This window comes from Pogoniulus pusillus, chromosome 31 (genome assembly GCF_015220805.1).
Source record: "Pogoniulus pusillus isolate bPogPus1 chromosome 31, bPogPus1.pri, whole genome shotgun sequence".
NCBI lineage: Eukaryota > Metazoa > Chordata > Aves > Piciformes > Lybiidae > Pogoniulus > Pogoniulus pusillus.
In genome coordinates this window covers 9,069,038-9,085,442 of record NC_087294.1, presented here as the reverse complement: position 1 = coordinate 9,085,442, position 16,405 = coordinate 9,069,038, and the positions used below count along the sequence as shown (strand labels likewise).

The 16,405-nt window shown below is 42.7% G+C and overlaps 1 protein-coding gene across 5 annotated transcripts in view; it reads left to right on the top strand.

The window, feature by feature from the left end:
• Positions 1-16,405, top strand: part of PDE7B (phosphodiesterase 7B) — a 391,225-nt gene that overhangs the window by 236,099 nt on the left and 138,721 nt on the right. For all 5 annotated transcript variants that reach the window (XM_064169330.1, XM_064169326.1, XM_064169329.1 and 2 more), the window contains one exon: positions 6,988-7,048. In XM_064169330.1, the coding sequence (XP_064025400.1) occupies positions 6,988-7,048 (61 nt within the window). The remainder of the gene's footprint in view (positions 1-6,987; positions 7,049-16,405) is intronic.

Genomic DNA, 16,405 nt, shown 5'->3' with positions numbered 1-16,405 from the left:
TCAGAGAAAATTGGTCACATATGAGCCTGTGAAATTTAAAATAAGGAAAGATATAGAGAAAAAATAAAAAGCAGCATTTGTCTGAAACAAAACCAATGGTTAAGTTTCCTTTGCCAAGGCCAACAAAGGCCATGGGTAAAGATTCAGCAAAGTGCAGAAGTATTTGACATTTAAGTGCCTGTCAAGATTACGCAGAGTTTGGGTAGGGTACTTCCTTGTTTTACATAAACATTGATTTAATCACTAACATATATTATTACAAGGCTCTCATTTGTGGGGGAGGTGCTTGTGAAAAGGCTGCAGGCAGGGTGGATTAGATGTGTCAGTCTGCTTTGGTAGTTCCTGTACTTTCCTTTGTCCCTGCCAGAGAGGAGAGACAGAACTGGTAATACTACAAATCACAGAATTATAGAATGGTTTGGGTTGGAAGTGAACTCAAAGATCATCCAATTCCAACCCCCCACCATAGGCAGGAACACCTCCCACTAGAACAGGTCACTCAAGAACTCATCCAACCTGGCCTTGAACACTTCCAGGGAAGGAGTATCCGCAGCATCCCTGAGCAACCTATTCCAGTGTTTCACCACCCTCACTGTAAAGAACTTCCTAACATCTAGGTTAAATCTCCTCTCTGCCAGTTTAAACCCATTACTCCTCGTCGTGTCATTACAAGACCTTGTCAGTAGTCACTCCCCAGCCCTCCTGTAGGCCCCCTTCAGATACTGGAAGGCTACTACAAGGTCTTATCGAAGCCTTCTCTTCTCCAGGCTGAAGAGCTCCAACTCTTGTAGCCTGTCCTCACAGGAGAGGTTCTCCAGCCCTCTGAGCATCTTCGTGGCCCTCCTCTGGACTTGCTCCAACAGTTCAATGTCTTTCTTGTGTTGGAGGCTCTAGAAGTGCACACAATACTCCAGGTGGGGTCTGACAAGAGCAGAGTAAAGGGGGAGAATCCCCTCACTTGCCCTGCTGGTCACACTGCTCTTGATGCAGCCTGGTAATGGGAAAAAAGCACTGGAAACCCTGCAGTGACTACATAGATTTCATCAGCATCGTGTCTACAAGACTGATTTCTAAAAGAATGCAGTACTCTGAAGGAGGAAAAACAAAAGTCATTAGAAATCTGTTTTAGCAAACACTGTTACCATATAGAGTCCACTTCTTTATGCTACCGGTAAGGGCAAACTTGAAGGTTGCCTTGAAAAATGAATTAGATGGCATCAATCAATGTGCAATTAACCCATCTCCCCAGTTTGGATGTGTAGTAACCTCTGTCACCTCCTGCAAAAAAAAAAAAAAAGACTATCAGTCTATTTTGTTATGGTTTGGCTGACCATATGCATCAAATGCCTCTTGGATTCTTGCAGCTTTGGATGAGGCGTGTGTGGAACACCGTATCTGGGATGTAGAGAGCAGGAAAGAGCAGCGTGAGGAAGCCTATAAATATGGTTCCCACTCCCATAACCCTTCAACTGCCTAAGCTGACTTTTCACAGCTGGATTGGCTGCAGCTCAAAAAGGTCAAAATTGTGCATGACAGAAAAACTCCTTAGATTTTAAAAACACTACACACCCTAAAATTATTTCAATAACAATTAAGTGTTAATTGTAGTAATTTAATCAGTAGAAAATCAACATCCTGCTTACTTCAATTCTTATGATAAAAACACTTTCAGATTTTTACTTGCTGAATTTTTTCCTAGGTAAGAAGCTGCCCCTATTTATTTCAATGACTTGCACCTCTCTTAAGAAGGACAATCCTTTATTTACCACATAGATAGAAGTTGAAGAGAATGACTTCAAAAACTTTTTTTTTTAATAAAGATTTTCCCACAACATAAAAACAAACCTCAACAAACCAATGAATAGCTAAGTGCATATTCTCTCTGGGTTATATACACCCTGTTTGTTGCTACATATCTCAGATACTCAAATGCAGGTGGTGTGAGCCCAGGCATGCTGGAAATGGAAACTCATCCTATGAATGATCCTGTAATAGCAGAGCAGTAATATGAGATGCATTACTGTGTTAGTACAACTGACTAAAGCAGATTTTCCATCCATACTGCATGGACTTCTTTGTTGCCAGTTGTGCCTCACTTCTCTGCAGTCTTCCTTACACTGTTGTGGCATTAGGCTCCTTGCAGAAGTCTTCTTATTTTCCTGTGTACTCTTAGTACCTTGCAATGAGGTCGCCTTGCCTGAGAACTCCCTCCACCACCAGACTCTTGCTATCAAAGATGGTGCCTGTGTAATATGCTATATCCCTTTTCTGGGAGGTGCTTCTGGGCCATCATATCTGACTATGCTGGCTTCAAGCTCTCCAATTTTACCTCATCAAAAGACCTGAATTCGTGACACAGTTCTTCTGAACACCATGTTCTTTCATCCCTATTCTCTAATGTCAATTTGTCCCTTTTTCCCCCCTTTTCTTTATTTTTGGAGCTCAACTTTCATCTGCTCCATGGGGGACATATAAGTCCCTTTCTCATTTATTACATTTTAGCTTCATTCAGCTTCATGAGATATACCTGATCTCAAAAAAGGGAGTCGTAAGTGTTTTAACACCTATCACCCAGCCCTATCCAGTCAACTAGATCATGGCAATAAGTGCCTCAGCCAGGCTTTTCTTAAACACCTCCAGGGACAGCAGCTCCACCACCTCCCTGGGCAGCCCATTCCAATGCCAATCACTCTCTCTGCCAACAACTTCCTCCTAACATCCAGCCTAGACCTCCCCTGGCACAAGTTGAGACTGTGTCCCCTTGTTCTGTTGCTGCTTGCCTGGCAGAAATCAACCCCCACTTGGCTAGAACCTCCCTTCAGGTACTTGTAGACAGCAATGAGGTCACCCCTGAGCCTCCTCTTCTCCAGGCTGCACACCCCCAGCTCCCTCAGCCTCTCCTCACAGGGCTGTGTTCCAGCTTTGTTGCCCTTCTCTGGACACATTCCAGCACCTCACCATCTCTCTTGAATAGAGGAGCCCAGAACTGGACACAGTACTCCAGGTGTGGCCTGACCAGTGCTGAGTACAGGGGAAGAATAACCTCCCATATCCTGCTGGCCACACTATTTCTGATGCAGGCCAGGATGCCATTGGCTCTCCTGCCCACCTGGGCACACTGCTGGCTCATCTTCAGCTACTCTCTACCAGTACCCACAGATTCCTCTCTGCCTGGCTGATCTCAGCCACTCTGTCCCAAGCCTGCAGCAGTGCCTGGGGTTGTTGTGGCCAAAGGACAGAATCCTGCACTTGGCCTTGTTCAATCTCATCCCATTGGCCTCTGTCCACCCATCCAGCCTGTCCAGGTCCCTCTGCAGAGCTCTCCTACCTTCCAACAGATCGACACCTGCTCCTGGCTTGGTGTCATCTGCAAACTTACTGATGCTGGATTCAATCTCCTCGTCCAGATCATCAGTAAAGACATTGAAGAGGACTGGGCCCAGCACTGGTCCTTGGTTTTATCCAACCGTTTTCAGAATTCATAGCAGCAGTGGCAAAGTCTCAGTTTAATCCTAAAGGGTAAGTCCCAAAGTCATTCTTTTCTTCTTCCTGGAAGACATTTGCTAACAGTAAAAAATGCCCAAAGAACTCTATTTTTTGAATGAGCAAAAATGGTCCCTGCTGCTTTTTCTTGCTGCTTTGCAGAACATTCAACTTTACACATCTAAGCTCCAGCTAAGTCTTCTTCAGGTGCTGTGAGTAGTTTAGTAACAGCTTCTTTTTCACCAGTTGGTGAGTACCTATGAGGTTTTCCTGGAATCAGAAATGAAATTGCTGCAGGAGTTTTTTTCCAAGTATTTCCAGCTGCAATGGCAGTAGGGAAAAATCTGAGGCTTACTGTTGTGTCATAATTTTCAGCCAGTTCTGTGGATTGCAGGGGTTAAGGGAATTCAGATAAGGCTTGTAGAACTTGCACACAGTTATCTGAATCTTACTTGTAGAGCTTTCAAAGTTTATCCATCATCATAATGCATCCTGTGGGATGCAAATGAACACTGGGGAACATTAGCTGTTTTCTGAGTTCCATAACACCAGTACTGGTGAGTATTGTTAGATACTGTAAGACATCATTTGCCAGTCTGAAATGTGATGTTTATGGAAGTATGTCTGGAACACACAATAGGTCTGAGGGGCTACATCAAAAACAACCAAGCGTTTCCAAAGAGCAGCATAAATTCAGGGTGAGGTGGGCTGTGAATTTTGAAGTGCTTTCTCACATCTGTGTTCATCAAAGTATACTTAGGGTCATGAAGAAGAAGCTGGCAGATTGCTACGGAAAGGTACTCATATCTTAAGGATCTTCCTGGAAGTGCAAATATCAAACCTCTCTGTCTCCTGACAAGGAGCATTCACAAAAGTAACATTGAAACGCTGGGTGTCATTTTCCTTTTGCACTCTTTGTGTGTTCTCCCACCTAGAAAGGTTAATATATGAGGCTGTTTGCTCTTTTTTGATCTGAAATACGAAAAGACTCTGTGTGGGAGATGGGCTTTTGGTTGCTTGTTTGTGTTTATTTCAGTGTGAAGGAGGTGAAGGCTATTTTAGAAAAGTGAGTTCCAAATGTGTTGCTCATTTGTGAAACTATTGCTGTGTTCAGCTTCTTTGAAGCTCTGGGGTTTTGTTACTTACCTGATTCTTTGCCCATTGTGGTATTTGCTGCAAATGTCTCTTAACAAACAAAACAAGAATGTAAAACAAAATAACACACACAAAAAAATCCCAAACAAACAAAACTTTCAATGACATAAAAAAAACACTACTAACCACTTTGCCTTACATAAAGAGGGGAATTAATACGTGTTGAAAAGAGGAAACTGAATAAACTGATTGCGTCCAGCATCAGTAAGTTTGCAGATGACATCAAGCTAGGAGCAGTTGTGGAGCTGTTGGAAGGTAGGAGAGCTCTGCAGAGGGACCTGGACAGGCTGGATGGGTGGGCAGAGGCCAATGGGATGAGACTGAACAAGGCCAAGTGCAGGATTCTGCCCTTGGACCACAACAACCCCAAGCAGCACTGCAGGCTTAGGACAGAGTGGTTGAGAGCAGCCAGGCAGAAAGAGACCTGGGGATACTGGTAGATAGTATCTGAAGATGAGCCAGCAGTGTGCCCAGGTGGCCAAGAGAGCCAATGGCATCCTGGCCTGCATCAGAAATAGTGTGGCCAGCAGGACATGGGAAGTTATTCTTCCCCTGTACTCAGCACTGGTCAGGCCACACCTTGAGTGCTGTGTCCAGTTCTGGGCTCCTCTATTCAAGAGAGATGTTGAGGTGCTGGAATGTGTCCAGAGAAGGGTAATGAAGCTGGTGAGGGGCCTGGAACACAAACCCTGTGAGGAGAGGCTGAGGGAGCTGGGGGTGTGCAGCCTGGAGAAGTGGAGGCTCAGGAGTGACCTCATTGCTGTCTACAAGTACCTGAAGGGAGGTTGTAGCCAAGTGGGGGTTGATTTCTGCCAGGCAACCAGCAACAGAACAAGGGGACACAGCTTCAAGTTGTGCAGGGGAGGTCTAGGCTGGATGTTAGAAGGTAGTTGTTGCCAGAGAGAGTGATTGGCATTGGAATGGGCTGCCCAGGGAGGAAGTGAAGTCGCTGTCCCTGGAGGTGTTGAAGAAAAGCCTGGATGAGGCACTTAGTGCCATGGTCTAGTTGATTAGACAGGGCTGGGTGCTAGGTTGGCCTGGATGATCTTGGAGGTCTCTTCCAACCTGGCTGATTCTATGATTCTATTATGATAAGAAAAAGAGAAAAAAACAGAGAAAGGGACATGAGGAGCTTTCAGCAATTTTTCCAAACTTGAACCACATTACTGTTATTCCCATGAGGTCATAGATATCAGAATCCATAATTAATCTAGGTAAGGAAAAAAGGACCACTCCTGCCTACAAAAGATGAGGGTATCTCTTTTTATGGTAGCACCTGAAGCAACCACTTCAGTAGTGAGTGGGATTTGTACGCTGTCTGGCTTTAATGGGAACTGGATCAGACCCATGAGCCCACACTAATTATGTTTCTCCTGGCAGCTAAACTAACATGCCTGTCTGCATGAAGGACTCAAGAAAGAACCTCTTATCTTTGAAAACAACCCAACACTTCTGTATTCCATTCTGAGCTCTAACAATGTTCCTTCGACAGGTGTATGTAGGGATAGAACATCTGTATGTGTGAATATTATTTGTCATTAACAAGACATGCTAGCATAGAGACATTCATTATTTTCACCCTATAAAAAGTAATTTTACTCCCAAGTGTTATGGAGAGTTGGAATTTAGTGAAGTGACAGCTTTCTTTAATATGTATTTAAGATTCCCTGGGAGGTTGGTTTTTTATAAGTTTATTTTACAGGGATACAAATTGTTAGATCAGCTTAGCTGTTTGTTTTATTTCCAGCTAGATCATTTCACAGATTCAGACTGGATGTGAGGAGGAAGTTCTTCAGCATGAGAGTGGGCAGACCCTGGAATGGGTTGCCCAGCGAGGTGGTTGAGGCCCCATCCCTGGAGGTGTCTAAGGCCAGGCTGGATGAGGCTGTGGCCAGGCTGATCTAGGGTAGGGTGTCCCTGCCCATGGCAGGAGGGTTGGAACTAGCTGATCCTTGTGGTCCTTTCCAACCCTGACTGGTTCTATGATACTATGATCCTGTTTAGGGTGTAGCCATGGGATAACTGCATGAGTGTACTGAAGAGGGCTGCAATTACTACCAGTGGTGTCACTGGGTCTGATGGTGACAGAGAGTGACAGCCAAAGCCACAGGTACAAAAGTAATAGGCGTTACTTTGAGTCTTTCTTGGTGAACACCCTGAAATACAATGCTGACCCATCCATTCATGTTAGTAATGTCCATTCTTCCTCAAACTTTGCCTCCTGACATTTTTACAGTGAGTTTTTGAACACCTCTATTTCCAAAACATAATCAGGGGTATCAAAGGACAAGAACTGGGATACTATTGCAGTGGCTTTAACTAAATATATACTTTTCTTTTCTTTTCCAGAGGTGCGGAGAAATCTCATTTGACAGTCCTGACCAGAATGCCAAATGTGTTTGCATGCTAGGTAAGGGTAAAAATCTTTTCCTCTTTTGATGCAAGAAGTGTGTGGAAGTACATTTAATTGGGAACTACTCAAAAGTACACAATAAAGGCCATGATAATTCACAATGGCATTTACACAGCTTATCCAAATGCCATCCTCAGTAATATATTCTTTGTGAGCGATTTTAAGCTATTGAAACAAAATGCATATGTGTACAATCCAGCAGTGCCCATCTGCATAGATGGGAGTATAGCTGTACCAACACTGTAATCGTAAGCTCTGATGTCCTCAAGTGCAGAAGTTGTATTTGAAAGTTGAAATTCTGTCTTTTGAAAGAAGCCATTGATTTCATAAATACGTACCAAGAGCATTTAGGTCAGACCTTCAGCTGCATCACTTAGCAAGATTTCAGTCATTGTGATTTTGCAGATTTGCACTTGTGTAGCACTTTGCCCATTATCTCTAACAAACAGAAGGCCATTCTGCTATGTTTTATTAATTTCTGTGAGCAGTTTTATTGTGTTTGCTTATTTTATCTACGTTGTTAATACTGAAACAGTAACAGCACAGCCAGTATCACAATGAAGTACAGGGTGTGTCTAAAAATCTAAATTATAATGCCTTCTCAGGGAAAAAAAAAATCATGGAACACTTGCAGCATCAGAATTTAAATTCTGAAGACCTTTCTCCTGCCAGGGTTGAAATAAATGTACGCTGTAAATTAGAGCACTGCATCAACTGACATGACTGAAATAGCCAGAACGTTAAAAACTGCAACTGGCAATGTCTGGGAACTTCATTCCCATCTGGGAGCATAGCTGTGCTCTGTAATAACAGATTATGTGGTTTGTTGTTTATAGTCATTAAATCCTATTGTCACAATAGAGTATAATTGCTGCAGAGGAAATCTGTCATGCTTATAGTGCACAGATCCCAACAGATGAACTGACACAATGGGCCGTAATGATCTGTTTCATCAGCGATCCGTGGTTAGAGGTTCTTAATGGAGCACGCTGACAGAACAGGCACACTTGTGATCCTTTATCATGCCAATTACAACCTACAGCTTCAAAACCACCCAGTTCACAGTACTCTGGTGTTGTGGAGGGGAAGCTAATTGGCGTGAGATGATATTTCCCACAATTAATATTGTTTAGTAATTTTGATGTTCAGAACTCTCACCACTCCTGACCACTCATTTAAATAATATTTGGGTTCTTCCACCATCATGGAAACATTCTGTGGATAATGTCTGGATCTAGTAATAACCAGCAAAATATGTGGACAATAATTGAACTGGAAGAGAAGGTTCCTGCAGTCAAACGCTGCTTGCGGTCAATATGCTGCTTGCCCAGTAGCTGGGCCCAAGCTCTTTCTGCTCTATGGCAGAAGGCAGCAGAGAATTACAAAGAGGCTTTTAAGCATTTACTCACAAATTATGATTACTCACTCGCAGGGCTTAGCCACAGTCCAGACAGTGCCCAAATGCTTTCAGGGGACTGTGTCTTGTTGGACGTTGAGACTTGAATCTTCCTGGGAGCAGGACACAGACAATCTCTGACCTTGTCTCCTGGCTTCTTCTGGATGATCTGTGTATATGTCCAGGGATTCTAGGCAGGACCTTCAGGTGCAGAGGCAGATGTGGTGCAGTCTCAGCACGATATCACTCTGGCCACACAGGCCGATCACCTGCAGGCATCCAGGGTCTGCTCCTGGTAACTCGCAGCAGTGGAGTTTAGCAAGCAGCAATAAGGCAGTGTGCAACAGCAGCAGGGCTGGGCACAGCAGAGATTGCAGAGGAGCAAAGCAAGAAGGCAGAAGCAGGTTGTTCACCCTCGTATCTACTTTTATCAATGTGGGCTGAGATTAATTGCCCTTTGGACATGAAACAGCCAGTCAGGATGGCAGTTAGCCAAACCTTACCATATTAGGCAAAGCCCTAGGCTTGCATTTCCCTAATTTGGGCAAAGCACAGGCCTTGCACTAGGCAGGCACAAGCTAAGTGTGTGCCTTACACCACAGGAGCCTGGGCAGGCCAGACTCAGTGGCACCAGGTTCTTTTGTGTCCGTTTCCCACGCTTGCCTCTCTGGTGTAACAGAAAAACATGCCTAGGCAAGACAGGACATGTATAAGCTTATTTGGGGCCTATCAGGCCTACCACAACGTCTGGTTCTAAGAAAGTTATGTCTGTACAAATGTTATCATCCATTAGCAGGGGTTGAAAAAAAAGGGGGGGAGATGGCAGAGGGAAGAACAAAAATGGTGACTGGCAGATGAAAATCTTCAGCACAGTTGGTTCATTATTTGGGTTGGCACTTTTCTAACAAGTCAGTGCAAAATTTTGAGCTTGGCATCATCCCTAACAGAAATGGTTCTTCAGGAGCAGTGAGCTGAACAGGATCTTGTTTCCATTACATATATTCTTATCTATGTCTTATCTATGCACGAGCAAGAATGAGAACATATGGTGTGCTCCATAAGGAATGGAAAAATGACTCCAATGGGACATGCCAAAGACATGACTGGCTCTCAGAGGTTACATCTCTTGAATTTAAATTATTTCACCCACTATTATTTTTCTTCAGTGTCTCTGATAAATTAAAGATTGTATTGTCATATATAGCATAGGATATTACATTTCACTCCAAGATATCCTAAACCATGTACAGAGATGAGAAGATTTTAAGTGCAAATGGACATCCCACAGCTGGCTCTCTAAGAGGTATGGGGAGCAGAAACTAGCACTTTATAGTGGCATTGAAGGCAGCTACTGAAGATAAACTCTACTGTTTTGATCTAGCATAGAGTTGTGTGTAGTTTTGGTAATGCTATACAGCCAGAGGATGTCCATTCTGATGCCTCTTCTTTCATACTGAACTCTGTACAGAAAAGCAGGAGTCAGAAACCATGTAACCGAAAAGAGCTTGACAAGCTTGAGGGGTGGGCCCAGGCGAACCTCATGAGCAAGTGTAGGGTCAGAACAATCCTCACTACCAATACAGACTGGGGATGAGATGATAGAAAGCAGCCTGGTGGAAGAGGACCTAGGGGTGCTGATGGATGAGAAGCTAGACATGAGCAGGCAATGTGAGCTTGGAGCCCAGATGGCAAATCACGTTCTGGGCTGCATCAAAAGCAGTGTTGCCAGCAGATCCAGGAGGGGATTCTGCCACTTGGCTTTGGTGAGACCTCACCTGGAGTACTGTGAGTACCCCTCACCTGGGTCTGGTGCCCTCAATACAGAAAGAACATGGACCTGATGGAGCAGGTCCAGAGGAGGGCCACGGAAAGTGATCAGGGGGTTGGAGCACCTCTGCTACACAGCTGGAGTTGTTCAGTCTGGAAAAGAGGAAGCTCTGGAGAGTCCCAATAGCAGCCTGCCAGTACCTGAAGGGGACCTACAAGAAGGCTGGAGAGAGACTGTTTACAAAGGCCTGTAGTGACAGGACAAGAGCAATGGCTTCAAACTAGAGAAGAGCAGATTTAGATTGGCTTACAGGAACAAGTTCTTTACCATGAGGGTGGTGGAACACTGGAACAGGTTGCCCAGGGAGGTGGTTGTGGCCCCATCCCTGAAGATATTCAAAATGAGGCTGAAGGGGACTCTGGGCAGCCTGACCTAATTGAGCATGTCCCTACTGACTGCAGAGGTGATTCGCTAGGTGACCTTTAGAGGTCCCTTCTAGCCCAGCCCACTCAATGATTCTATGATTAAATACTTTGTAGCTAATATGTCATATAGTGTCCAGTTTCAGATTTTACACAGACTTTCCAGAAGAGCAGAAGATGAAGTCTGTCACTGATCAATGTACAGCTGACGTGATGAAGCCTGTGGCTATAACCAGTAAGCAAAGTACAATCAAAGAGGGGCATCTTCTCTGGCCGCATAGTCCTTGAAGTGCACTGACAAAGTCATGCTGTCATTTACCATAACGGTGACACAGTGCTGGCAGAAATCTGGAGGGCAAGACTTAGCAAGACTCAGAGGATAATTACTTACTTAGGATGGAAACACAGGAGCCTGGGGTACTGACTGTATTTCTTCAGGGCTCCTTGACGCAAGACCAGTCCCTACCTGGAACTGTACATTACTGAGAAGTGCTCTGAGATGCTAACAGCTGGGTTGGGGAGAAAATGTCTGTGCCTAAGGTATACTGGATTATCTGGCAATTGAAAGGTTTGTAAGAGAAACACCAGGCTTGTTGCTGTGAGTCCACATTTCTTGAGGTAACAGGGGTTATGTGGAGGAGGTTCTTTTCCTGGGAGGGTTGCTGAAGAGAGGCTTGCAGTGCAATAATAGATTAAAAATGCCTAAATGCTTTAGTGAAATGGCTACAGTGGAAGTGGGTAATTTACACTCAACCTGAGGTTAAGAGCAAAAGAATCAGTTTAGTGCCTCATCTTTCAACATTGTAGTGATGGATATTTACAATCCAAGTGTGATAAAGAACTTGAGCAACTAAATTAAATGCTGCCTTGGCACTGCCTCCTGAGGATATAATAGATAATAACTATGTGCTCTGCCCAGGATATGCTTAGTGTAATTGTTTGTACTAAAGTTCTTACAGGAAATTCTGTTCTCCCTCTTATGCTTTATATTGTGCTTTACAGTCCTGTGTGTCATACTAGCTAAAGCAACACAACCTTTTTAACTGTCACAGAAGGAAATGAATCAATGGCCCACCTTAGCCTTCTGAAGAGCAGTGTTCAGATGTGAAATCTATCAGTGGTCTCTAAAGCCTGACGTTGGCTAAGGCTTTAAACATCCCTGCGCATCCATTGTCCTTTGGAAAATGTAAAGATAAGTGCTTCCTCACTCCTTAGGAATAAATTCATAAGTACAATGAGAACCTGAACTACTAGAGTAAGGCAGGTCATAAAAATCCCACACTGTCAATAAAAGTGTATTGTCAGAGGGCTCCAAGTCTTTCTGAAGCCACTGGTAGCTCATCAGCACTTCCAGTGCAAGGGAGAAAATCTGCACTGTTCTGCTTCAATTGGAGCTGCTGGCACATTAGTGAGGGCACTTGACCGTGACAGAATTGCTAGACAATGCCCAACTGGATGCTGAAAAGCTTTTACTTTATGCTACATTCTGGAAGCTAGAACCCTGGACTCCTCATACACTTATAATCATTATGACTTTGAAGCAAAGAAAAGATAGCTGGCACAAAGATTGAACATGTAACAAGGTACTCACAATGTGGTTATTAGTGCAGGTACTCATACTATCAAGGGCAGAAGGGAGCTATCACTCTCTCTAGAGCACCAGCTTCTCTTTTTCAGTGGCATAACCTGTCATTAATTTTTCCCATACGTAGAGAGACATATTCTGGGCTCAGACATGACACAATATCGTATCATGCAGAGATAATTGTGTTTGCTGTGAAAATTGCTGGTTGGACACCTAAGCTAATTAACTCTGCTGGGGAAAATTGCCTACTAGCTTGGAAGTGTCCAAAGTTAAGGTAAATTAGCAAGTTCTCACATCTTAACTATCTCAGGAAAAGCCAACTTAGTAATCTCTGCATGGCAGAGCACTGAGGTTTATGAATTTATCCTGGAAATAACTGCGGGCTTCAGAACTAGTACAGAAGGAGAAAAGTCTGACAGCTAGAAGAGAAACTTGAGTGCACAAATGCCAGGTTACAGAGAGTAGATGCAGCTATCCTCATATTTGTTATATAGGAAGTAGCAGCTGCACTCATTATAACACATAAAAAATTAAATGATCCCATTTGTTTTAATTTGTTTAGCCTTACTGATGGCAGTGAACTAAGGGAGATGGATGATAAAAACAATTTCTCTACTTTGTTACTCTAGTAATCAGTCTTCCACCACCAGATTTGGCCTTTACTCCTTACTGAAATGTGGGGTAGGTTTTTCCAAGATCTCATCTCTTGCTGGCCAACTCTGCTGTCTGCAGAGATTTTTCCAAGGGAACTGTGAAGGAGCTAGTTAGCAAGATGAACGTGCAAGCCTTCCAGACACCCCGTGGCAAATGGCTGAGGTGCTTTCTTTTCATTATTGTAAATTCCACGCAGACAGGAATAATGTGGATGAGTTTTGTTTCCCTTTTGGTGTAGACTTCATGCTTGCAAAAGCAGACAGATGAGTCCTTGTTCGGAATAAAAGCAGTTTCCTCACAAATAGCCATTTACAATTCATCCCAGAGAAAAGCAATCAAAAGAAGGAGAAAGGAAAAAAAGGCTGAGGGGTGGCACATTTTATTTGTTTGTTTGTTTTCCTCCCCAGACTATTAGAACATAACTTTGCTGCTTTGGGACAACAAACTTTGTCATATTTCAGCACAGAGAGGTTCCTACCTTCCTTACCCACCCAAAAATGCTGCTTTGTGGCATATTCCCACCATGTATTACCTATGAGAGTTATGGTTACAGATCAGCATTTAGCCATGAAATGCACTTTCGTGGATCCAGCTTCAGTCTTGGTGGCATTTTGCCCACAGCAGAAATCCACCACACATTTGAACAGAGTTGGCAGCTGCAGCTTAAAAGAGAGAGACATTACTGGAATAACAACTGTGTTGAAAGCCAGGACTGAGGGGTACTGGCAAGGCTCTGGCTGGCTGGCCTCTGCCTTGCACAACCATTGAACTCACCTTCACAGGAAAAGAAAACAACAGCTATTCAAATTTACGTTGAGACATCTCATCAGGAAAATAACCATAGAACTTACTGGGGAAAATACATACTGAAGAAGAGTTAAACGTGTCAGTTTGCTCTGCTCAGCAGAGGAGTGCTTGCAGGAGCAAGTCAAGTGCTTCTGCACCGATCAAGCTTTGCAGTTTTGCAAAGCTTTCTAGAGCCCTCATGGATATCATTTGAAATATGATGCTGTATCTCTTGCACATGCAAAGCTTCTACTGAAACTGATAGGCAGGCATGAGCAATGCTGTTCTAAATAGCCAAATAGAAGAACTATTTATATCTCAGGCATTTGAAGACTTGCACATGCACCTGACCTTGTGCAGGCTAGGTGCTCTGGCTGCACAGATGACAATAAGTACATGGATTAGTCTTTGTAAACTTAAGTGATGAGCATAGGGAGGAAAAGGCCTAAAATCTACAGTGACCAGCAAGAAAGCTACACTCACCTCTATGCCACCCATCGGGCTTACTTAAAACTTCATAGCAATGGTTAGGAAGAGGCTTAGGATGGCTGCTACAAAAAAAGATAGGTGTCTATTCCATTAGCAGCTTGCACTACAGGATGAATGGAAGCAAGTTTTTTTCCATGAAAAAGCAATGATGAGAATGGATACAGAAAAAAAACCACCATGTCCCTCTTTGGTATCTTGTTAATGGAGATAAATGCAGAACTAAGCATATGGTACCTACAGAAAAAAAACCACCATGTCCCTCTTTAGTATCTTGTTAATGGAGATAAATTCAAAACTTAAACATATAGTGCCTATAGAAAAAAACCCACCATGTCCCTCTTTGATATCTTGTTAATGGAGATAAATTCAAACCTAAAGATATAGTACCTACAGAAAAAAACCCACCATGTCCCTCTTTGATTTCTTGTTAATGGAGATAAATTCAGAACTAAACATATAGTGCCTATAGAAAAAAACCCACCATGTCCCTCTTTGATTTCTTGTTAATGGAGATAAATTCAAACCTAAACATATAGTGCCTACAGAAAAAACACACCATGTCCCTCTTTGGTATCTTGTTAATGGAGATAAATTCAAACCTAAAGATATAGTACCTACAGAAAAAAACCCACCATGTCCCTCTTTGGTATCTTGTTAATGGAGACAAATTCAAACCTAAAGATATAGTACCTACAGAAAAAAACCCACCATGTCTCTCTTTGGTATCTTGTTAATGAAGATAAATTCAAACCTAAAGTTATAGTGCCTATAGAAAAAAACCCACCATGTCCCTCTTTGGTATCTTGTTAATGGAGATAAATTCAAACCTAAAGATATAGTACCTACAGAAAAAAACCCACCATGTCCCTCTTTGGTATCTTGTTAATGGAGACAAATTCAAACCTAAACATATAGTGCCCATAGAAAAAAACCCACCATGTCTCTCTTTGGTATCTTGTTAATGAAGATAAATTCAAACCTAAAGTTATAGTGCCTATAGAAAAAAAACCACCATGTCTCTCTTTGGTATCTTGTTAATGGAGATAAAGTCAAACCTAAAGATATAGTGCCTATAGAAAAAAACCCACCATGTCTCTCTTTGGTATCTTGTTAATGGAGATAAATTCAAACCTAAACATATAGTACCTACAGAAAAAAAACCACCATGTCCCTCTTTGATATCTTATGGAGATAAATTCAGATCTAAACATATAGTGCCAAGCTAGAAACTTTTCACTTATATTTTATACTGTAACTGACAATGCAAATCTCTTGATTAAAAATTTATTCTGTTAGGAACAATATGATGTACTCTGCAACTGTAGATATTCCTCAATGGAGTAGACAAAAGGTAGAGATTTTCAAATAGCTACTAATATTTTTTTTCCTAAAACATCATTCCAGTATCTTAGCACACTTCAAAAATAAGACTCAACTCTTGATCTCGCAGTTGTGCTTGTAAACACTCTGTGACTTTGCCACCATCTAAATAGAGGCTTATTACTCCTTCATGTCATTTAAGAGCTTCTCCCCTATTTGACTGTCTCTTCTCAAAATGCAATGCTTTCAAAATCTCACCTGTTTCCTCTAAGGACGCTCACGACTTGATTGCTGTAGCACTACAGAGAGGCTAACAACTCGATGTGTTAACTGGAAGGCTCCAGTAGAGATGCCAGGCTGCCTACGTTTGGAGAGAGGAAGTGGCAAATCGGTGGGCACAAGGCAGCAACAGAGTCTCCTTTGTCAAGGGTTTTACAGTGTACACATGCTGTCATCCTGGCACTTCATTACTCATTTCATGCTCAACAAATAGGAACTCTGTCTCTACTATCATGAGATTTGTGCCCAAATGCACAAAGAATGTAAATAATAATTCCCTCTCCTAGTTTCATAACTGTGACATTAATTTGCATTAAAAGATAGTATCAATGGGAAATTCTGATGCCCTTAAGTGTATTTTAAAGGGCAGTTCTCTAATACCATCTTATTGTTGAAGTAATTTTGATTTAATTACTATTTTAGGTAGTTACGTAGCCTGTTAGCTGAGTGACAGTGACCACCTGTTTATCCTGTTTCTGTCCTGTAATTCAGGTCAGACTGAAAACACTTGTCTTGCAGTATTCCACCTTTCAGAAGGTTGCTGAAGGAGACAAAAACTGGCCTTGGCATTTTGAGCAGGCATATAAAACACACTTCTAAACATATTTTCTCTTTGGCTTCTTTCCTCTTGCTTAAACATTGGGTCGCACCATAT